The 16,158-nt window shown below is 46.8% G+C and overlaps 1 protein-coding gene across 1 annotated transcript in view; it reads left to right on the top strand.

Annotated features, from left to right (window-relative positions):
- MAML1 (mastermind like transcriptional coactivator 1) overlaps positions 1–15,751 on the top strand; it is a 166,071-nt gene extending 150,320 nt beyond the window's left edge. Inside the window, exon 5 of the mRNA XM_069654103.1 lies at positions 10,642–15,751. Within this exon, the coding sequence (XP_069510204.1) occupies positions 10,642–11,627 (986 nt within the window). The 3' untranslated portion in view covers positions 11,628–15,751. The remainder of the gene's footprint in view (positions 1–10,641) is intronic.
- The last annotated feature ends 407 nt before the right edge of the window (positions 15,752–16,158 follow it).

The following is a 16,158-nucleotide window of genomic DNA, read 5'->3' as shown; positions in this document are numbered from 1 at the left end:
CTCCTATAATACATTTTTTAAGCAATACATTGCATAAAGTTAAACACACAAAGGTCAATTAATGCACACATATACAATTGCATAGACCTAAATGGGTTACACACCACCGTAGGCATCAAATGCATACACTGTACAGATCCTAGAGTGGAGGACAAGCCTTCTAAATGCTAAGGTACTCACTCCAGTCAACAATGATTTAGATGTCAGCCCTAATCTTCCAAGTGTCCAGGTTTGCTATAGAGGAGTAGCCTTAGGCATACAAGAAAATTGGGAAATTCGAGCACGCACAGCCTGTGACTCGATTATTGGAAACAAAACCTTTGAGAAGGCACCTCGCTACCAGTCCTTATGTCATAAGCTACTGTAGAAAACACCTCACCCAGGTTTCACCACATTTTGCTCGGTAAGGTAGCTAAGAATGAAGATGAGACTGCACATAATGCGTTTATATGGGGACTACGTACAACCCCATACCTTGAAGAAAGTGCGAGACTCCATCCGATAGGGAATTGTGGAAGACGAGGCTCATCGCTGGTTTGGTTACAGAGGTATCTTTGGGCCAACGTGAATTTTGATATTTCGTCACGTGAGACCCAGGTCAATGATTAAGAAGGATGAACTTCAGATTCCACAGGACCACCCCACAGAAGATGCAGGCGGGGGTGGACATTGTGTGGAAGCCCAGACAGGGTTAGCAGGCACTCTGGAGCAACGCACATGGGCTTGAGGTTCCAGCAGGCCCTTCCTTGTAGTGAGTAACAGCAGTAGGTTGTCTGTTAGCGATGCAAAATCACCACTTTTCCATCCCCAAAACGAGAAGGTTCCAAGGCAGGTGCCGGCCCTGCCGCTTTTCTGACATTGGGGATGCAATGGATGCAGAGCAAGGCTTTAGGCTGTTTGGCTCCACGATTCCCAGGGAGGAAGGCACCCGTTACGCAAGAATTGATGTAGTAACACTGTGTGAGACTACACAACCCTTGTCCTCTTGGTATTGGGTAACCCACCTTTTGGTATAGGGCTGTACTACACAAGTTGGTATTGTGACTGAGCAGCCAGGCCTATCTCAAGAGGGGGTAAATGTGAGCTATAGCAATTAAATTTCCAAATACAAGTAGCACTTATACTCAAGGTAACACCAGTTTTTAAATAAGCATTCTTTAAAAAGGGCAATATATGTAACCATCAAATATACTTTAAAATACTTTTCCAGAATCAGCATAAATTTAGTAGATACTCTTTTGAGATGCCTTTTACACCGGGAGGTGACTTAATTCATAAAGACAGTAATGGCATTTATATATAACTAGTACACTTTGCCAATTCTGAGGTTGCAGAAAGGAAAGGTTAAAGGAAGGAAAAAGTTGAGCAGGTTCTTGGGGTATGTGAGTATACTTAAATCTTTCAATGAACTCTAGACAAAACCTTTCCCAGCAAGAAGTCTAAAAAATAATTTACCACCTCTGAGAGACAAAAAATATCAGTCAATGGATTGGAAGAGTCTGCAGGGAGACAGGACAACCAAAGTCAATTGGAGCATAGTCTGTGGAGCTGAGGCACTTCGTAGTTAATAAGTCTTGTACAAAGTTAGAGGGTTTTGTAGAAATCACTTGTAGGGCCACAAGCTGTTACACTTGTGGAAAGTAGAGTTGAAATCAGCTCTTAACAAAAGTATATAGACACTGGGATAAGTACACCAAGTCTGAACATTACCTCTGGTTTGAAGAGTGGTCCAGCTGGATTCTGTCTTACAGCTATGCAGATCCTGGGATTCTTGAGCCTGTCGTGGGAAAAAACAGGGACGACGTCTGGAGGACTCCTGCAGCAGCAATTTGGAGGTCGCCGGCAGCTACCGACTCTTTCGGATCAGCGTCACTTCGTTTCAGCGCACGGTAAACAGCACCACTGCGGATCTTGGATACCGGTTGGGCTTCCTTCACTCCTTGAGTCCTGCACTCTGGTGAAGGGACTTGAGCTCTGGTCCTCCTGCTTCTTGATGGTCCTTGAGACTCCTGAAGCTTCTGGTCGGATTGTAGACATTGCACTCGACTACAGATTACTCAACCCCTGGCACTCTGTTTCTGCAGCAGCAAAGAAGTACAGCAAGTCGGGGAATATGTTTCAGTAGTTCGTCTGTTAGTTGGTCCCACTAACCCAATGGAAGAAGTTTTCCCTTCTGGAGTTTTCTTGTCGATGAGAAAAAGGAGTTTCAGCACAGCAGCAGGGCTTTGTCGGGCAATTCAAAGGTCCAGGAGGATGCAGCAAGCTTTGTTCACGGTTTCTTTGGGTGTTCGTCCCACTGGTTGACTGCCTCTAGTCCCAAAACCCTCCCCTTTTAAGCAGATTTCTCCCAGGGTGGCTCTCCTGAAAGGCCAGCCAGCCAATCGGGAATGGTTGCATTCATGCACTCCTAGAGACAAAGGGCAGGGGAGTTTCGGGAACCTCCCTCACTTCCTGCCCTTCCAGACACACTGGAGCCAGAGGCAGGTTTCAGGACCGAAGCCTGCCAAAGGCAAAACGAACAAGGGGCTCAAACCTGGCTTGGCACACAGAGGAAAACCCAAGAAAGACCTCACAAACAGAAAATGGCGAAAAAAGACAACCGGGCCATCTTGACAAAATGGTCACCCATCGGTTCTATACTGCAGCTGGGGATTCAGCCTGCTGTAACAAATCACAATGGTAGGAAAATTAAACCACTGCCACATCCATTTAAAGTAGTGAGGGTAACATAAAAAATGTTACATGAGCTACTAGGTAACCCCCCAGCACTCCATATAAGATGGTGTGTGCTGGATCTACAAAGAGGGTCAGTAAAGTCAATGTCAATTTATTATTCTTGGGAACAGTAGTTCACACAAAAAAAGGTATCTAAACCGTATGAGAAATCTAAAGGATTTCTCTGACATTGCACTGAAGATGCTGTCGCCATACAAAAGAAGATACCTATGGAGTTGGTCAGACTCCAAAAACAAAAAACACATAATCCAAATCAAGTCAAAACACGAGTGAGAAAAAGGTCTTTCTCACTCCAGGGTTAAAATTAAAAAGTCCTAGAGCTGGGGGTCTTTAAGGTAGGGAGGTCCAGGGGGGGAATTAAGCACTAAACTGAAAATTCTCCCTAACGACCTGTTGTTGGGTCTTAGAGGTTGAGATGAAGGTAAAGGATGGATTTGCAGTAGCTGCAATTGCACCCCTCCAGCAGGTCTCTAGTAGTCCTTAGTCTTCAGATCCTTGTACTCCTACGTCCCGTCCCCTTTCCTCCATACTTATGGGACATTCCTCTGTCCTGTGGGACGGGACTGGAGCACTTGTAAAAAGCATCACATTTTTCAAAAATGTATTCTTCTCTTTTTATGCGGGGTACCTCACACGGCTGTAACCCTGCCCTCCTTAGCTCCGAACCAGTGCATCGCCCATCAGTCCTTTTCTCCGCACGTTTGGGAATGAAATTACTTGCATCTTCGGAAGATTTTTTTCCTTCCAGTGTCGTCCTCTCCTGCTCTGGCTTAGCGGTCGCATGATAGTCTACGCTGTTTCGGTTAGATTTTCCTAATTGTTGTTCCTGCGAACGACGCTTCGCTAGGGCAGATCCCCATCCTCTTTGTTTAGAGTGTTTGGGTCCTTACCAGCGGTGGGAATCGTGCTTCTACTGCGATCCCCTTTCGGTCTGAGCACTTCAACGTCATCTGGAGCGGTGGGAGGAGGTGTTTCAGCGTGTTCCTCCTCTGCATTTTCAGAGTTTCATCGACAAGAAGTAGAGACGCCCAGTAAGGTCTTTAGTTTTTAGGGTACCCCGACTGGGGAACTCCTATCCCGGGGTCTTCCCGTTCCGGTAGGCGCTTTAAAAGCTCTGTTACCGAGGTTTCCCCTGAGGTGCCTTCCACGCCTAAGAAAAGTACCAGAGTTCTCTGAGGGCCTCCTTAAGGGGCCTGCTCACACTGGATTGCAATCCGAGGCCCCTCCTGTGGGGGCTATTCAACGGCCCAGTTCTACTGAGGCGGTGTGTACCGGAGCTTGCTTCGAGGTCTCCTTGTCTGGAGCTTCGCATACAGACAACGGGGCGTGCTCCGAGGCCTCGATTGAGGTTTTCTGTACCGAACCAAGGTTCGGGCCCCTCGTGAGGGAGCGGTTACCGGACCCTGGTCCGAGGTTCCTCTACCTGAGGCTAAGGTGACCGACAGAACTGAGAGGCCTGTTAAGGTCTTGTTGGTGAGGTGGGCTCCGCATCAGCCCCGCTCTAGTGGTGATACCGGTTCTGTTGAGGGGGCACAGAGTGAGGTCACTGACCATAATTCCTCTGTTACCAGCGTGGCCGAGGTTCCTTGTGTCAAGGCTAAAGTCAAGAACCCTGCCTCACTCGCACATGTGAAGCATTTCTTGTCCGGCGTTGACAAAATGGCGCCCGTTCTCGTGCGAACTGCGACAGCCATGTTGGACTCTTCTCTACGCCATCTGCGTTGGGTGCTAGGAGCATTTTTTCGGGTGAACAGCATTTTTCTTGTGCAGCGTTTCGTCCAGTTTATGACTGGAACGCTTGGATGCTATTACAGCACTCGGTCTTGCTCCCTGCGGCGTCTGCGCCATTGATCTATGTCAACCTGGCTGGTGAGGGCCCCTCTTGGCAGCCCTCTCCCTTGCGGCCCTGGAGCTACTCCTCTCATGAGGCATCCGCCTGCCACAGTAAGCCTTCGGCGGAGGATGCCTTCTTTGTAAAATTTCAGAAGCTCATGCACTCCGACCCCATGAAGGAATATTTCAGAGGTCTCTTTAAGGAAATCTGCCCTCCAGGGCCGAATCTATGCCGACAGTTCCTGTTGCAGCACCGGTTGTTCCGGCAGCTGTCCCACCTCTACCAGTTGTCCCACCTCCAGCTCTTCCGCTGCCCTTGTCTCCAATAGACACGTCATCGGCGGAGCCAGACGTGACGCAGGTCGATCCAGACGCGCTGGATGACACACAAGGGGATCAGAATGGAGATGACCAGCCCCGCTCGGTTAGGGCGTTCTATGACCAGGTACTGGACATGACTCTTCTGGATGTTCCAGTACCTGAGGCACCCCTTGGGGGTGCTTTCGGGGGCGTTCACCTTGTCTCCTCAGGAGCGCAGTCTTGTTTTTCCAGAAGGACGTTTTGGCCGAGGTCTGCAAGGTCTGGGATAAGCCACACTATGGATTGCATGTTAACAAAAAGATTGACGCTCGTTATAGGCGTCATACATCGGAGGAGGTAGCCTTAGCATCTTGCCCACTTCCTTCCTCCACAGTGGTTGCGGCCGCCACGCTACAAACCAGACCGGCTTCAGCGTCCTCTACAGCGGCCGCTCAGGTTCTGGTAAAAGAGGACAAGCTGCTTGACTCTTTGGGGAGGAACATCTTTGCTAATTCGGCCCTGCAGTTGCGCCAGGCGAACGCAGTGCTCATTTTAGTGGGAGCGAATATGAAAATGTGGAAAGGTCTGTCGGAATTTGAGGAGTTCATTCCTGCGGACAAGCTGGACGATTTAAAGGCTGGCTTTTCAGATGCCAGAGTCCTGGCACAGGATATGCTTGAGGCACATCTTGTCGACACCTAGGCTCGGGGCCTTATGCTTGGCGTGGACACCTCTCGTCAGGCTTGGCTTCATGCCACAAAGTTTTCCAAGGAGGTTCAGGATAAAGTTTTGGACCTACCTTTTGACGGCAAAGAACTGTTCCATTCGTCAACGGATGTAGAGCTGACTAAAACGAAGGACAGCACTCAGACGGCCAAGTCTTTGTCCGGTTTGGTAAAACCACCTTTTAGGGCTTATAGAACGCCTTTGCAACCTCGGTCTTGTTCTGGATTTCGAGGGTTTCTAAATCGAAAGAAACCGAGTCGATCCTCCAGCTGGAAGCCCCTGTCGGCGGCATCAGCAGCGAGGTCGGTTCTTCTCTCGGTCCTCGGCCTCCTCCTCCGGATCTGGGGGTCTCGCCTCTGAGAAGCCCGCTAAATTAGGGTTTTCGGCCCCGCACAAGTCCCCGGTGGGAGGGTGCATTGCATCTCACTGGGAGGCGTGGCAGACCATCACCGAGGACCAGTGGGTCTTGTCTGTCGATAGGGCGTGCTTCTGCTTGCCCCTTCTCCCCCCCCCCCCCCCCAACCCCACCCATCAATCCTCCTTTCCAGCAGTCGGGGACACCCTCCCTCAGAGCCGAAGTCCAGAAGCTTCTGTATCTCAAGGCGGTGGAACCCGTTCCCCTAGGGGAGCGAGGGGAGGGCTTCTACTCCTGTCTGTTCACGGTGCCCAAACCCAACCATGCTGGCCTGCGCACCATCCTAGACCTTTCCCAGTTCAACCTTTCTCTCCCCCAAGATAAAATCAAGATGATCACCCCAGGTGTCCTCTACAGAAGGGCGACTGGCTCAGCCTAGTGGACTTTTAGGATGCTTATATGCATATCCTCATTTGGAGTCCGCATCGGAAATACCTACGGTTTTCCATGGAGGAGGAGCATTTCCAGTTTCGTGTGCTCCCATTTGGTCTCAGCTCGGCACCGCGTGTCTTTCTTCGGCTACAGGGTATCCATGTGTATCCGAATTTGGACGATTGGCTGCTGCACAGTCCTTGTGCACTGACAGCCTCCAGCAACCTTCAGTCTCTCCTTCAGCTCCTGTTCCACCTTGGGCTGTCGGTGAACTGGCAGAAATCCTCCATGACGGTCTCCCAGGACTTGATTTTCCTGGTTTTTCGTTGGAACACGATCGATTGCAGAGTGTACCTGACTGGGGACAGAATGGCGGATCTGTTTGCCAGGTGTTTATGCAGTCGGACAGCATCTCAGCCTGGTGGTTACAGAGGCTTCTGGGCCTCATGGCTTCGTGTGTGCTGGCTCTTCCTCTTCTTCGTCTCAAGATGAGGCAGACGCAGATGGCTCTTCGGAGCTCATGGCTTCAAGCAGTGGATCCAGCTTCCAAAATGATACTGGTTCCACCTTTCATGAGGGTGGACCTCTTGTGGTGATTGTCTCTCAGCAGTCTGTCGGTGGGCGCTCCCTTCAGGACCCTTGCCCACTATTGACTGTCACGACGGATTCCTCCCTTCTGGGTTGGGGTGCGATGCCGATCATCTTCAGGTTTCAGATCTTTGGTCGCCACAGGACAGCTTCATATAAATTATCTGGAGCTCCTGGCGGTATTCCTGGTGCTGAAAGCATTCAAACCAGGCATTGTCAACAAGGTGATGCGTGTCCTCACGGACAGTGCGGTGTCCATGTTCTATATCAACAAGCAGGGGGTACCAGGTCTCCTCTTGTGGATCTTGCCATTCAGATCTGGGAATGAGCCATTCAGCATGGTATCTGGCTGGTAGCAGTACACATGCCGGGCCAGCTGAAGGTCACTGCAGATGCCCTCAGCAGACAAGCTATTGTCCGCTACGAGTGGGAACTGAACACTGAGATCCTCTCAGATATTTTTCGCTGTTGGGGCACTCCAGAAGTGGACCTCTTTGCAACATCTACAAACAGGAAGCTTCCAGTGTATGCCTACAGGAACGGGGTCGGAGCCTTCTCATTGGAGAATGCTCTCGATATTCCATGTCACAACATGAAGGCCTACGCTTTTGCGCCTCTTCCTCTGATCCATCGGGTGCTTTGCAAGCTAAGGAACAGTGAATTGCTCCCTGCTGTTCATAGCCCCTTGGTTGCCGCCCAGGTTTTGGTTTTCGGAGCTTCAGCATCGATCAGTGTGCCTGCTGCTCAAGCTTCCGCTGGTCCCCGACCCGCTTCACCAGAGCGATCAACAGCTGTGGCACCCCTCCCCACAATCGTTCAGCTTGGCAGTTTGGTGCCTGAGTTCAGATCTTTAGAGCGCTTCAATTTGTCTGCGGATAACATGCGCATTATTCAAGCCGCCAGGAAGCCCTCCACAAGATCTCAGTATAAAAGTAAATGGCTGCAGTTCTGTCACTGGTGTTTGGCTAGGCAGCTGGACCCCAGGGAGGCTACCATCGACATGGTCCTGTCTTTTGTTTCACATCTGGCAGAGTATGGCATCCATGTCTTGTCCTGCAGGACATATTTATCAGCTGTTGCCGCTTATTTTTCCACTGACCAGTGCTATTTTTTACAATCTAATCCTGTTATTAAAAGACACTTTGCGGGCCTGATGCAGCTTTATTCTCCTGTTCGCAACCTACATCCAAGATGGGATTTGAATGTGGTCCTTACGGCCTTGTGTCGTAAGCATTTTGAGCCCATGACTACTGTCGATTTTAAGTACCTTTCATGGAAAGTGTCCTTTTTGATTGCTGCGACTTCGGCAAGGCGTGTAAGTGAGCTTCAGGCCTTGTCGGTGGAGCATCCATTCCTTACTTTTCCTAAGGGTAAGGTAGTCCTACGAATGAATCCTGCCTTTCTTCCGAAGATGGTCTCTGATTTTCATTTGAATCTGTCAATTTCATTGCCTGTATTCTTCCCAGCCCCGGCCTCGGAGGTTAAAAGAGCCCTTAAGTTCTATATGGACAGAACATCTGAGTTTAGGAACTCTTCGCAGCTTTTTGTGACCTTTGGAAATCCATAGGAAAAGCCAGCCCTCGAAAGCGACTATCTCCCGGTAGATTGCAGCCTGTATTTCTGAGGCGTATACCATTCAGGGTCTTCGGGCCCCGAAGGGAATTTATGCTCATCTTGTGCAGGGCAAGGCTGCTGCCGTTGCCTTACAAAAATATGTTCCTTGTATGTATGTATGACCATTGCGAAAGCGGCTACGTGGGCCTCCCCATCAGCTTTTTGTAAGCATTATTGTCTGGACCTGAGCTCCAGGGCTGATGCTCAGTTCGGTCAAGCTGTGCTTAAGAACCTGTTTCAGTAAGGAGTTTCCATCCACCCGGAATTCCTGTGAGCCGTGCTTGGGACTATCCCATAAGTATGGAGGAAAGGAGACTATGGACTAGGAGTAAGGTAGTCCCTACAGTGAGTAACTTTATTATTCTTGTCGATCTTAAATGGTTCCAGACCTCTCCCACCCCCTCCTTTCTATTCCAAATTTAGCTGGGGGTGACCCCTCCGCCCAATAATAGGGACCTAAAACCGGTAGAGGCTATCCTATAATTGATGGCCAGCTACTCCATAAGCTACCCAGCAACCAAGCACTCTCTGGAAGGAATGTGGATTGGGAAAACAGTCCGCAGTTCCAACTTAGTTCAGGCATACAAACCACTGACTGGGAATTCTTTTGCAGGTCTTCCTCGAAAGTACACCCCCCATGTATGGCACTTTCTGACTTGGAAAGGCATCAGAAGGTCAACAATTAAGATAAGATCGTGGACAAAATAAAAGGCACTGCATTGCAACAGGAAAAGAGTAAAAATCATTTCACTGCCACCAGCTTCTTCTGTACATATTACAAAAGTAACCAGAATGTTAACTGGCGAAAAGAAGGGGACCATGTTCAGGCAGCACTCCACTTAAGGTGATCTGTGCTGCAAACAAGGGTTAACAATAAATGTGAGCAGCTACTACCCAGCGCACCCCAACAAAATCAGGTTGAGTCTAGAAATAATTAATTGACCCCAAAAGTTATCCAGAGTCGTCATCTAATAAATTAAACTGGGGTCCTGTTGAAGTTAATGGGCGGTGGGGGGAGAGATGCAAATGGAGAAATCTTTCTCAACTGTGGTATTCATAATACCTTTTTTTTTTAATTACCTGCATCCTCCGAATGAGGTTTAGTCATCCAAGATACCAGTGGAAGATCAGACCAACACAACCATGTGATTAGAATGCTAATGGTGAGCTCAAATATTTGAATTGACCTTTTGTTTTGGCTATTAGATGGTGCTAATGCGCCACCTATATGCCAAAACCCTTGCATTGGAGTACAGCTAGGGAGAAATGGGAACCAAAACTTGTAGATCTGGTTATTTACCCACCCATTAACTGCTCATACTAATTCATATTGCCATTTCCACCCTTTTCCTGCCCTTCTCTGCCAAAAACACATCCTCCTGGGATCTCTTTGACCAAGGTGTAACAAGTCTTGCCATCAAACGTTGCCCTCAAAGTTCCTACCAGTGGTTGTCTTTTTTTAAAGAAGGCATTTGAGAATAATGTAATTGGAGCTGTAGATGCACTATTGGTGTAATGGTCTTACCCAGGCCTACCTTCAAGCACTCGCTTTATAAGCCCTGTCCTTCATTGAATACGAGCATTGGCAAAGTGATTTTATATGCCCAGGAACTCTCACCATTTTGCAGCTGCTACCAGTTATTACCATTAGGGCAGTGCCTGGCAAATGCCTTACCCATGCCTACACAAAACAAAAAACTGTTGGAATTGCCAATGCTTGTTTTGGAACGGATTTGCGCTTAATCTGTACTAGGCTCCTAATTTTACCGTCCTTTTGTCTTTTAATAGCGCTAAATTAATTAAATTGTGTGTGTGCTAAAACAATACATTGTTGCTTTCCTTGTTTTTGTATAAATGTCTTTGACCATAGGCTGATTCATGATTAAAATATGGCAATCTCATTTGTGGCAATAATGGTGATGTTCCAGTGTTTCATGGGTCTGTTTAGTTACAGCATGCTGTTCTAAACTGCATCAGAAGGTGGGTTTGCACAATAGTTTTAATATCCAGTTGAGTGTTTAGATTGAAAGTAATGTTGAACCGAATTTATTTTCCAGGATCTTCTCCAGCAATCTCTGGCGTGAATAGTCTCGGACAGTCCAACTCCAGCAGCCCTCGAATGTTCTCTCAAACACAGACTCTGGTACAAATCGGACCAGGGCACAGCTCCGTTTCCTCAGTACCCACTGGCACCAACCAGCAAGAACGTGGTGTAACACAGTATCCTAGTATGCAAAGCGTTCCCCGAGGAGGTATGTACAACATGACTTCTGGCATTTCCCAGATGGTTCCAACGCACGCTGCCCAGGTTACAATTGCCAACGGGCAGCCACAGATGCAGCGTCAGCCAACCCTGGTTCAGGGCAACACAGTTTCAACTGGTTATGGACAAAATCCTTTGGGGAATACGAACATGGCACAGCAGCAACACAGTAAGGGGGCATTAAATGCTGCATTGTCGAAGCCCCAGATGGCCAGGCTGTCAACTGCACTAGCTGCGCAGAACCCATCATGGCAGCATCAGACTTTGCAGACTATGAATAGCCAAGTCCAAGGAAGCAATGGCTTGGGGCAATTTAATGCAACTACCGGGTTTCACCTTCAGCAGAACCACCTCAAAATGGCCAACCAGCAGTTCTCACAAGGCATGCCTCAGGTAGGTCTCGGTGCCAACAGGCCGATGGCAGCAATGAACTCTGCGGTTTCTGGGCAGATGATATCAATGGGCACTCAGCAAAGGACAAACCAATCTGGCCAGCAGCCAGCACCACCCCAGCAAGTCATGCCAAACATGAGCCAGACTGTCCCTGACATGACTAGTTTTAGCCAAAATTCTAACTCTCAAATGGCCAATAGAGCCGGTCTGCACTGTGGGCAAGGTTATCAGTTAAGGACGTCAAATCAGGAGCTGACATTCGCATATAATAGCCAGTCTGGCAGTAGTGGACTGACTGGTGATGCAGAACTGATCGACTCTTTGCTGAAGAATAGGACTTCTGAGGAATGGATGAATGACTTGGATGAGTTGCTTGGCACTCATTAAGGCCTTGCTATTGTTTTTTATGGTTTTTCGTTTTACTTGAGCATTATGTAAACTTGGGACCAAAACCTGTGGCGCTTAAACTGTTGGTTCATGTTTGAGGGCTATGGCTTGCGCCTTACACCTTGCGTCCTCCCACAGTTTTGTCACATGCAAGCCTGCAACATCATGGCTCTACACTGATATGTGACCTATTGCTGCTGTGCTGATATTGTAGTGGGACAAGGCCGAGGAAGGGAATATGATCCTTCTAAGCTGCTTAGGGTAGTCTGTGTACCAGCAGTCGTTTCAGTCTCCTGTGTGTGAACGGCAGACCGTTATTGAACCACGTGCCCCAGGCCTTCACTGACTGCTACTCCTAGGCAATACTTAAAAAAAATCGTTTGGCTGTCCTAAATCAAATAATGTGCCTTTGCACTAAGGCATTGATGAGCTTTACTCAGGCCGCATGGGCTATGCACCTTTCATATCTTAGCAAGGTTTATAGTCGAAATGAATCACTATCTGTGGCAGTAGGACTGGGAACTATGTGCACCTTAGGAAAGTGTCTGGACTGTCTCTTTTTTTTAGTACAGTTAACTAAAAGCACAACTGCTTCATCGCCTTGCTGGGGGATCATATTGTAAAGTTTGTTTACACACGTGAGTGACCTAATCGCCATAGGCTTGTATCGTGTCTAGTGTGGAGAGTACATAAAAGATCAGGCCCCTGTATACAGCCTGCAGTCCCTTTTATTGGTGTTGAGTGGTCTGATTGCAAAAGGAGTGAGCTGGCTTCACTCTGCTCTACAGCAATCTCCTAACTGCGTAGTGCTTCAGGGTTAAAGCCACGACCACCTCAGGCGTATTAGCTTTAAAAAAAAAAAGTTCATGGACACTGTCTCGTTTACTTTTGTCATGTATTTATTATTTTAGAGTTCTGTCAACACCCAAATGCCCCTGTCTGCTCCTACCTGCACACCCCCATCCCTTGTATCTGCCCCTTTTCTCACTTGCTTTTTATGCCCATGGGTTACTACAAAGGTTTATTTCTGTGGCAACTTGTAGACTGGTCCAGCATCGCCAGCTTCTTTCGTGCAAAAGCACAGAATGTAGTGTGGCTAGCTTGGTACCTTCTTACACACACTACAAAAAGCTCTGCAAGACCCTTCCCTGACGAGCAATGGTGGCAAAATCTGTTTTTGGGGCATTTTGAAAATGTTCTCTCCTGTACAGCATTGTATCGGTTGCAATTTTCACTCCATAAAGGTGCTGTCTAGTCAGTAAATTAGTGACTTGGTGTGCTGACCTTGCATCTCAAGGTAACTGCTTCGGATGGACCAGTTTTGTAAAGGTCCATGTATAATTGTTTTGCTGATTCTGTTGAACGCCTTCCCCTCCAGCCCCCCAAACTGCTCCCACGTTTGCTCAGTGTGCTGTTCTGTTTCTCCCATCACTGCTGTTGCCCTCTTGCAAAACACTCCCTGGAATTTTGCTGCTCGGGTGGTAGATCTAAATTGTGGTTGCACGCTATTTTGAAATCACTATTTTATGCAGATAAAACATAATGTGTCACTTTGGATTTTTGTTGTTAGTGCTGGGGGTTAATGCCATTCATTTCGCTCTGTATCCTTTCAAAACCACGTCAGGGGGCTTGCACAAAAATTATTTTTATTTTCTTTGTCTGCCACCGATCAGTGCATATTGTGAAAGCATTGATTGGCTTTGCTGCTCATGCTCTTCTATAGTTCAAGGGAAGTGTTTGACAGGAAGCTTGTCGCCCGGCTTTCTTGGTTCCTATAATCCTGCGCTCATTGTCAAAACCACCAAATTAACGTTAACAAGTCACGGAGGGATTGGAACTTGAGTGACAGTTTTAGTTTCCAATATTGATACACCCGACACACATTGCACACAAAATAACTCTACCATAACGTGGTGGACTGTCATTCGCAGCTATTCTCTGCTTGTATGATGCTACCAGACCACCATTGTGAAAACTTCGGTTACGTTTGCATGTGTTAAATGGCCATTTTAACTTTGTCCACCATCTTCTTGTTGAATCTGGAAATCTGATTTCCAGAAAGGCACTGAATGTATTAATTCCATCGTGAGTGTATTAAGGGAAGGGAGGGTGTTGGTGGTAGAATAAAGTCTTGCATAAGCACAGTGGAGCCACATTATTACACAGAACACAAACGGCACCCAGTTAAAGGTGTTTGTACGCATTTAGAAATTCAATGTCCCTCCAATAGTTCTGTCACAATTTCCCTTACTCCCAAGCATTGTAATTTTGGGGACTGGTTGCAGGAACCAGGATGCATTTTAAGAAATCTTCCATTGCAAGGATCCCACTACAATCTATGTATCCTGGCACCAAGAATGGGCTTATACAAGTCACTGCTTTATGATTAGCTTGTAGCTTTCATGGCATTTTCCCACAGGGAACAAAATAAGTTATCTGACCGAGTCTGACTGACCTCCCGACTATTAACTTGATCACAATTATTTTTTTATTTTGTATGAGCACATTTTGCACTTTGACGTCAAGCCTACAATTTTTGACACTAACCCTTAATTTCATAGTAGCTGTGGGCATGCACACTATAGTTATAGACTGGCCCTCTCTATCTCCGAGTTCAGTTTGACAGACGTCACAGCTGGTTGCTTTCTCACATTGATCGCTCAGACATAGGGCACACATGACAGATTCACACTGCCACATGCCAGTGTTATTTAGGTGTTTTGGGGAAATATAATGGACATTACAAATTGGGTAAAATACATAGTTGATTACATCACAAAGTTGAAACTTTCTTCCTGCAGTGGATACAGAAATTAAGCTCTCCTTTGAGCTGTGAGACTCGGTGTACCAGTCACCTCTCAAATGTCATGATTTTATTTTCATTGACGGTTCCCCTTTTTCCAGAAAGTAGCATGCAGGTGGTAGGTGCTAACCCTACTCAGCAACTTTCCTGTTCGTGACAAAAGCAACCGTTTAGAAAATGCTTTTGAATGAGCTCTAGCAATATCTTCTCGCCTTGAACATTGCTTTAATTGAACTGATGCTTTACTGATGCCCACGTGAGACACTCCATCAATGCCGCCTAGTCGCACTCGGTGTAATGCCTGCTCTTCTGCAATTGAAACTGTATTACACATTTGTCCAGGGTGTATTCGCGAGTGGAAGTGATGACTGTCTTGTCATTTGTAAAGTATATTATTGTATTATACCAGTGTGCCTTGACTCGCTGGAGAGGCAAAGGGGCCAAAAGGGCTGCAGGTTGTATGTCTGGTCCTACTTCACCTCAAGTGACACGTCATGGATGAAAGTGACGGGTGTCTACAAATTCCTTAATTTTGTTATTGGAAATGTACCATTCTGCTTAATCCATCCTGCAGCTCTCCATGGGCTTATGAGAGACTGGATATGCATTTGTTGCAGAGATGTTATTCCTACTTGCACTGAAAAAAGGGCCAAGCACGTCCATGCATTTGTTGTGTTCAAATTGAGTTCTGTTTCCGCAATTGGTCATTCAATTTTCTGTGTGTCAAGCTTTGATTGGTAGTTCAATTACGCTGGCCTTCACACTACTTGCATGAAAAGGGTTGTGTTAAGAGCAGATTTGCCCACTTTATGTCCACAATATGGCTACCCAGATGCCTTCATTATTCCCCAGTCAATGATGTTTGGGGATTGGAGCACGATGTAGTAGTGAGTTATCTATCACTGTGGAACATTCGCTGCCTTCCAAAATCTGAACCCGAGGAAAGGGTGCTTGTTTTTTGTACTACACATTTCTCATGTGTACATAAAATGTTTACAGTTTTATATGAAAGATTGAATAAGAGTGAGGTCGTCTGACTGTATATTTTTTACTTTTTATAGATTTTAAAGAACTGTATAATTCTTTATATATTTGTTCTATGGGGGGGGGGTGCAGTAGGTTTTATGCCTGCAAATGGAAAATATTTGAAATCTTGATTCTAACCTCTAAGATTTGTATTTTTTTTAATTCCAATGTATACAAGACCTCATTAATACCTTTATTTTTCTGCTACATGTTACCTGGTTCACACCAAAAAAGACTGAGCGCTCACATCTGTTTGTCCTGTCATTACTAAAAATTAAAATATTTTGCTAGTGTATTGATGTTGGCCCTTTTTTATGTTGCCTCTTTTCTGGAAGGTGTTTTTGTATGTATGCAGAAGGCTTTTTATGAAGTAGATCTGTTGCGTAGGTTCTGCTGACATTTTCACATTTCCTATTTATCTTCCCGTCAGGCTTGATTACATTGTGGTGTGCCGATCCACTCATGCATTCATACGTCGTACCAGACGTTTAACACTTTGTGTACCGAGTTTGACGCTTTAGTGGCTGTTCATTTAGGATCAAGCTTAGAAAAGCAACTCCTGAACACTGGAGGATGGTCAAATTCATGTAACCCAGACATTAGATGACCTTGGTGTTCTGACTGGAGTGTTTGGAAGATTATGTTCACATGCCTTTTAACCTTTAGTGTGTGCGAGATCTGACTTTGTCTCCCTACAAATAC

This window comes from Ambystoma mexicanum, chromosome 3q (genome assembly GCF_040938575.1).
Source record: "Ambystoma mexicanum isolate Mex_15411 chromosome 3q, UKY_AmexF1_1, whole genome shotgun sequence".
Taxonomy (NCBI): Eukaryota; Metazoa; Chordata; class Amphibia; order Caudata; family Ambystomatidae; genus Ambystoma; species Ambystoma mexicanum.
Note: the sequence above shows the minus strand (reverse complement) of the source record. Positions and strands in the feature narration are given on the sequence as shown.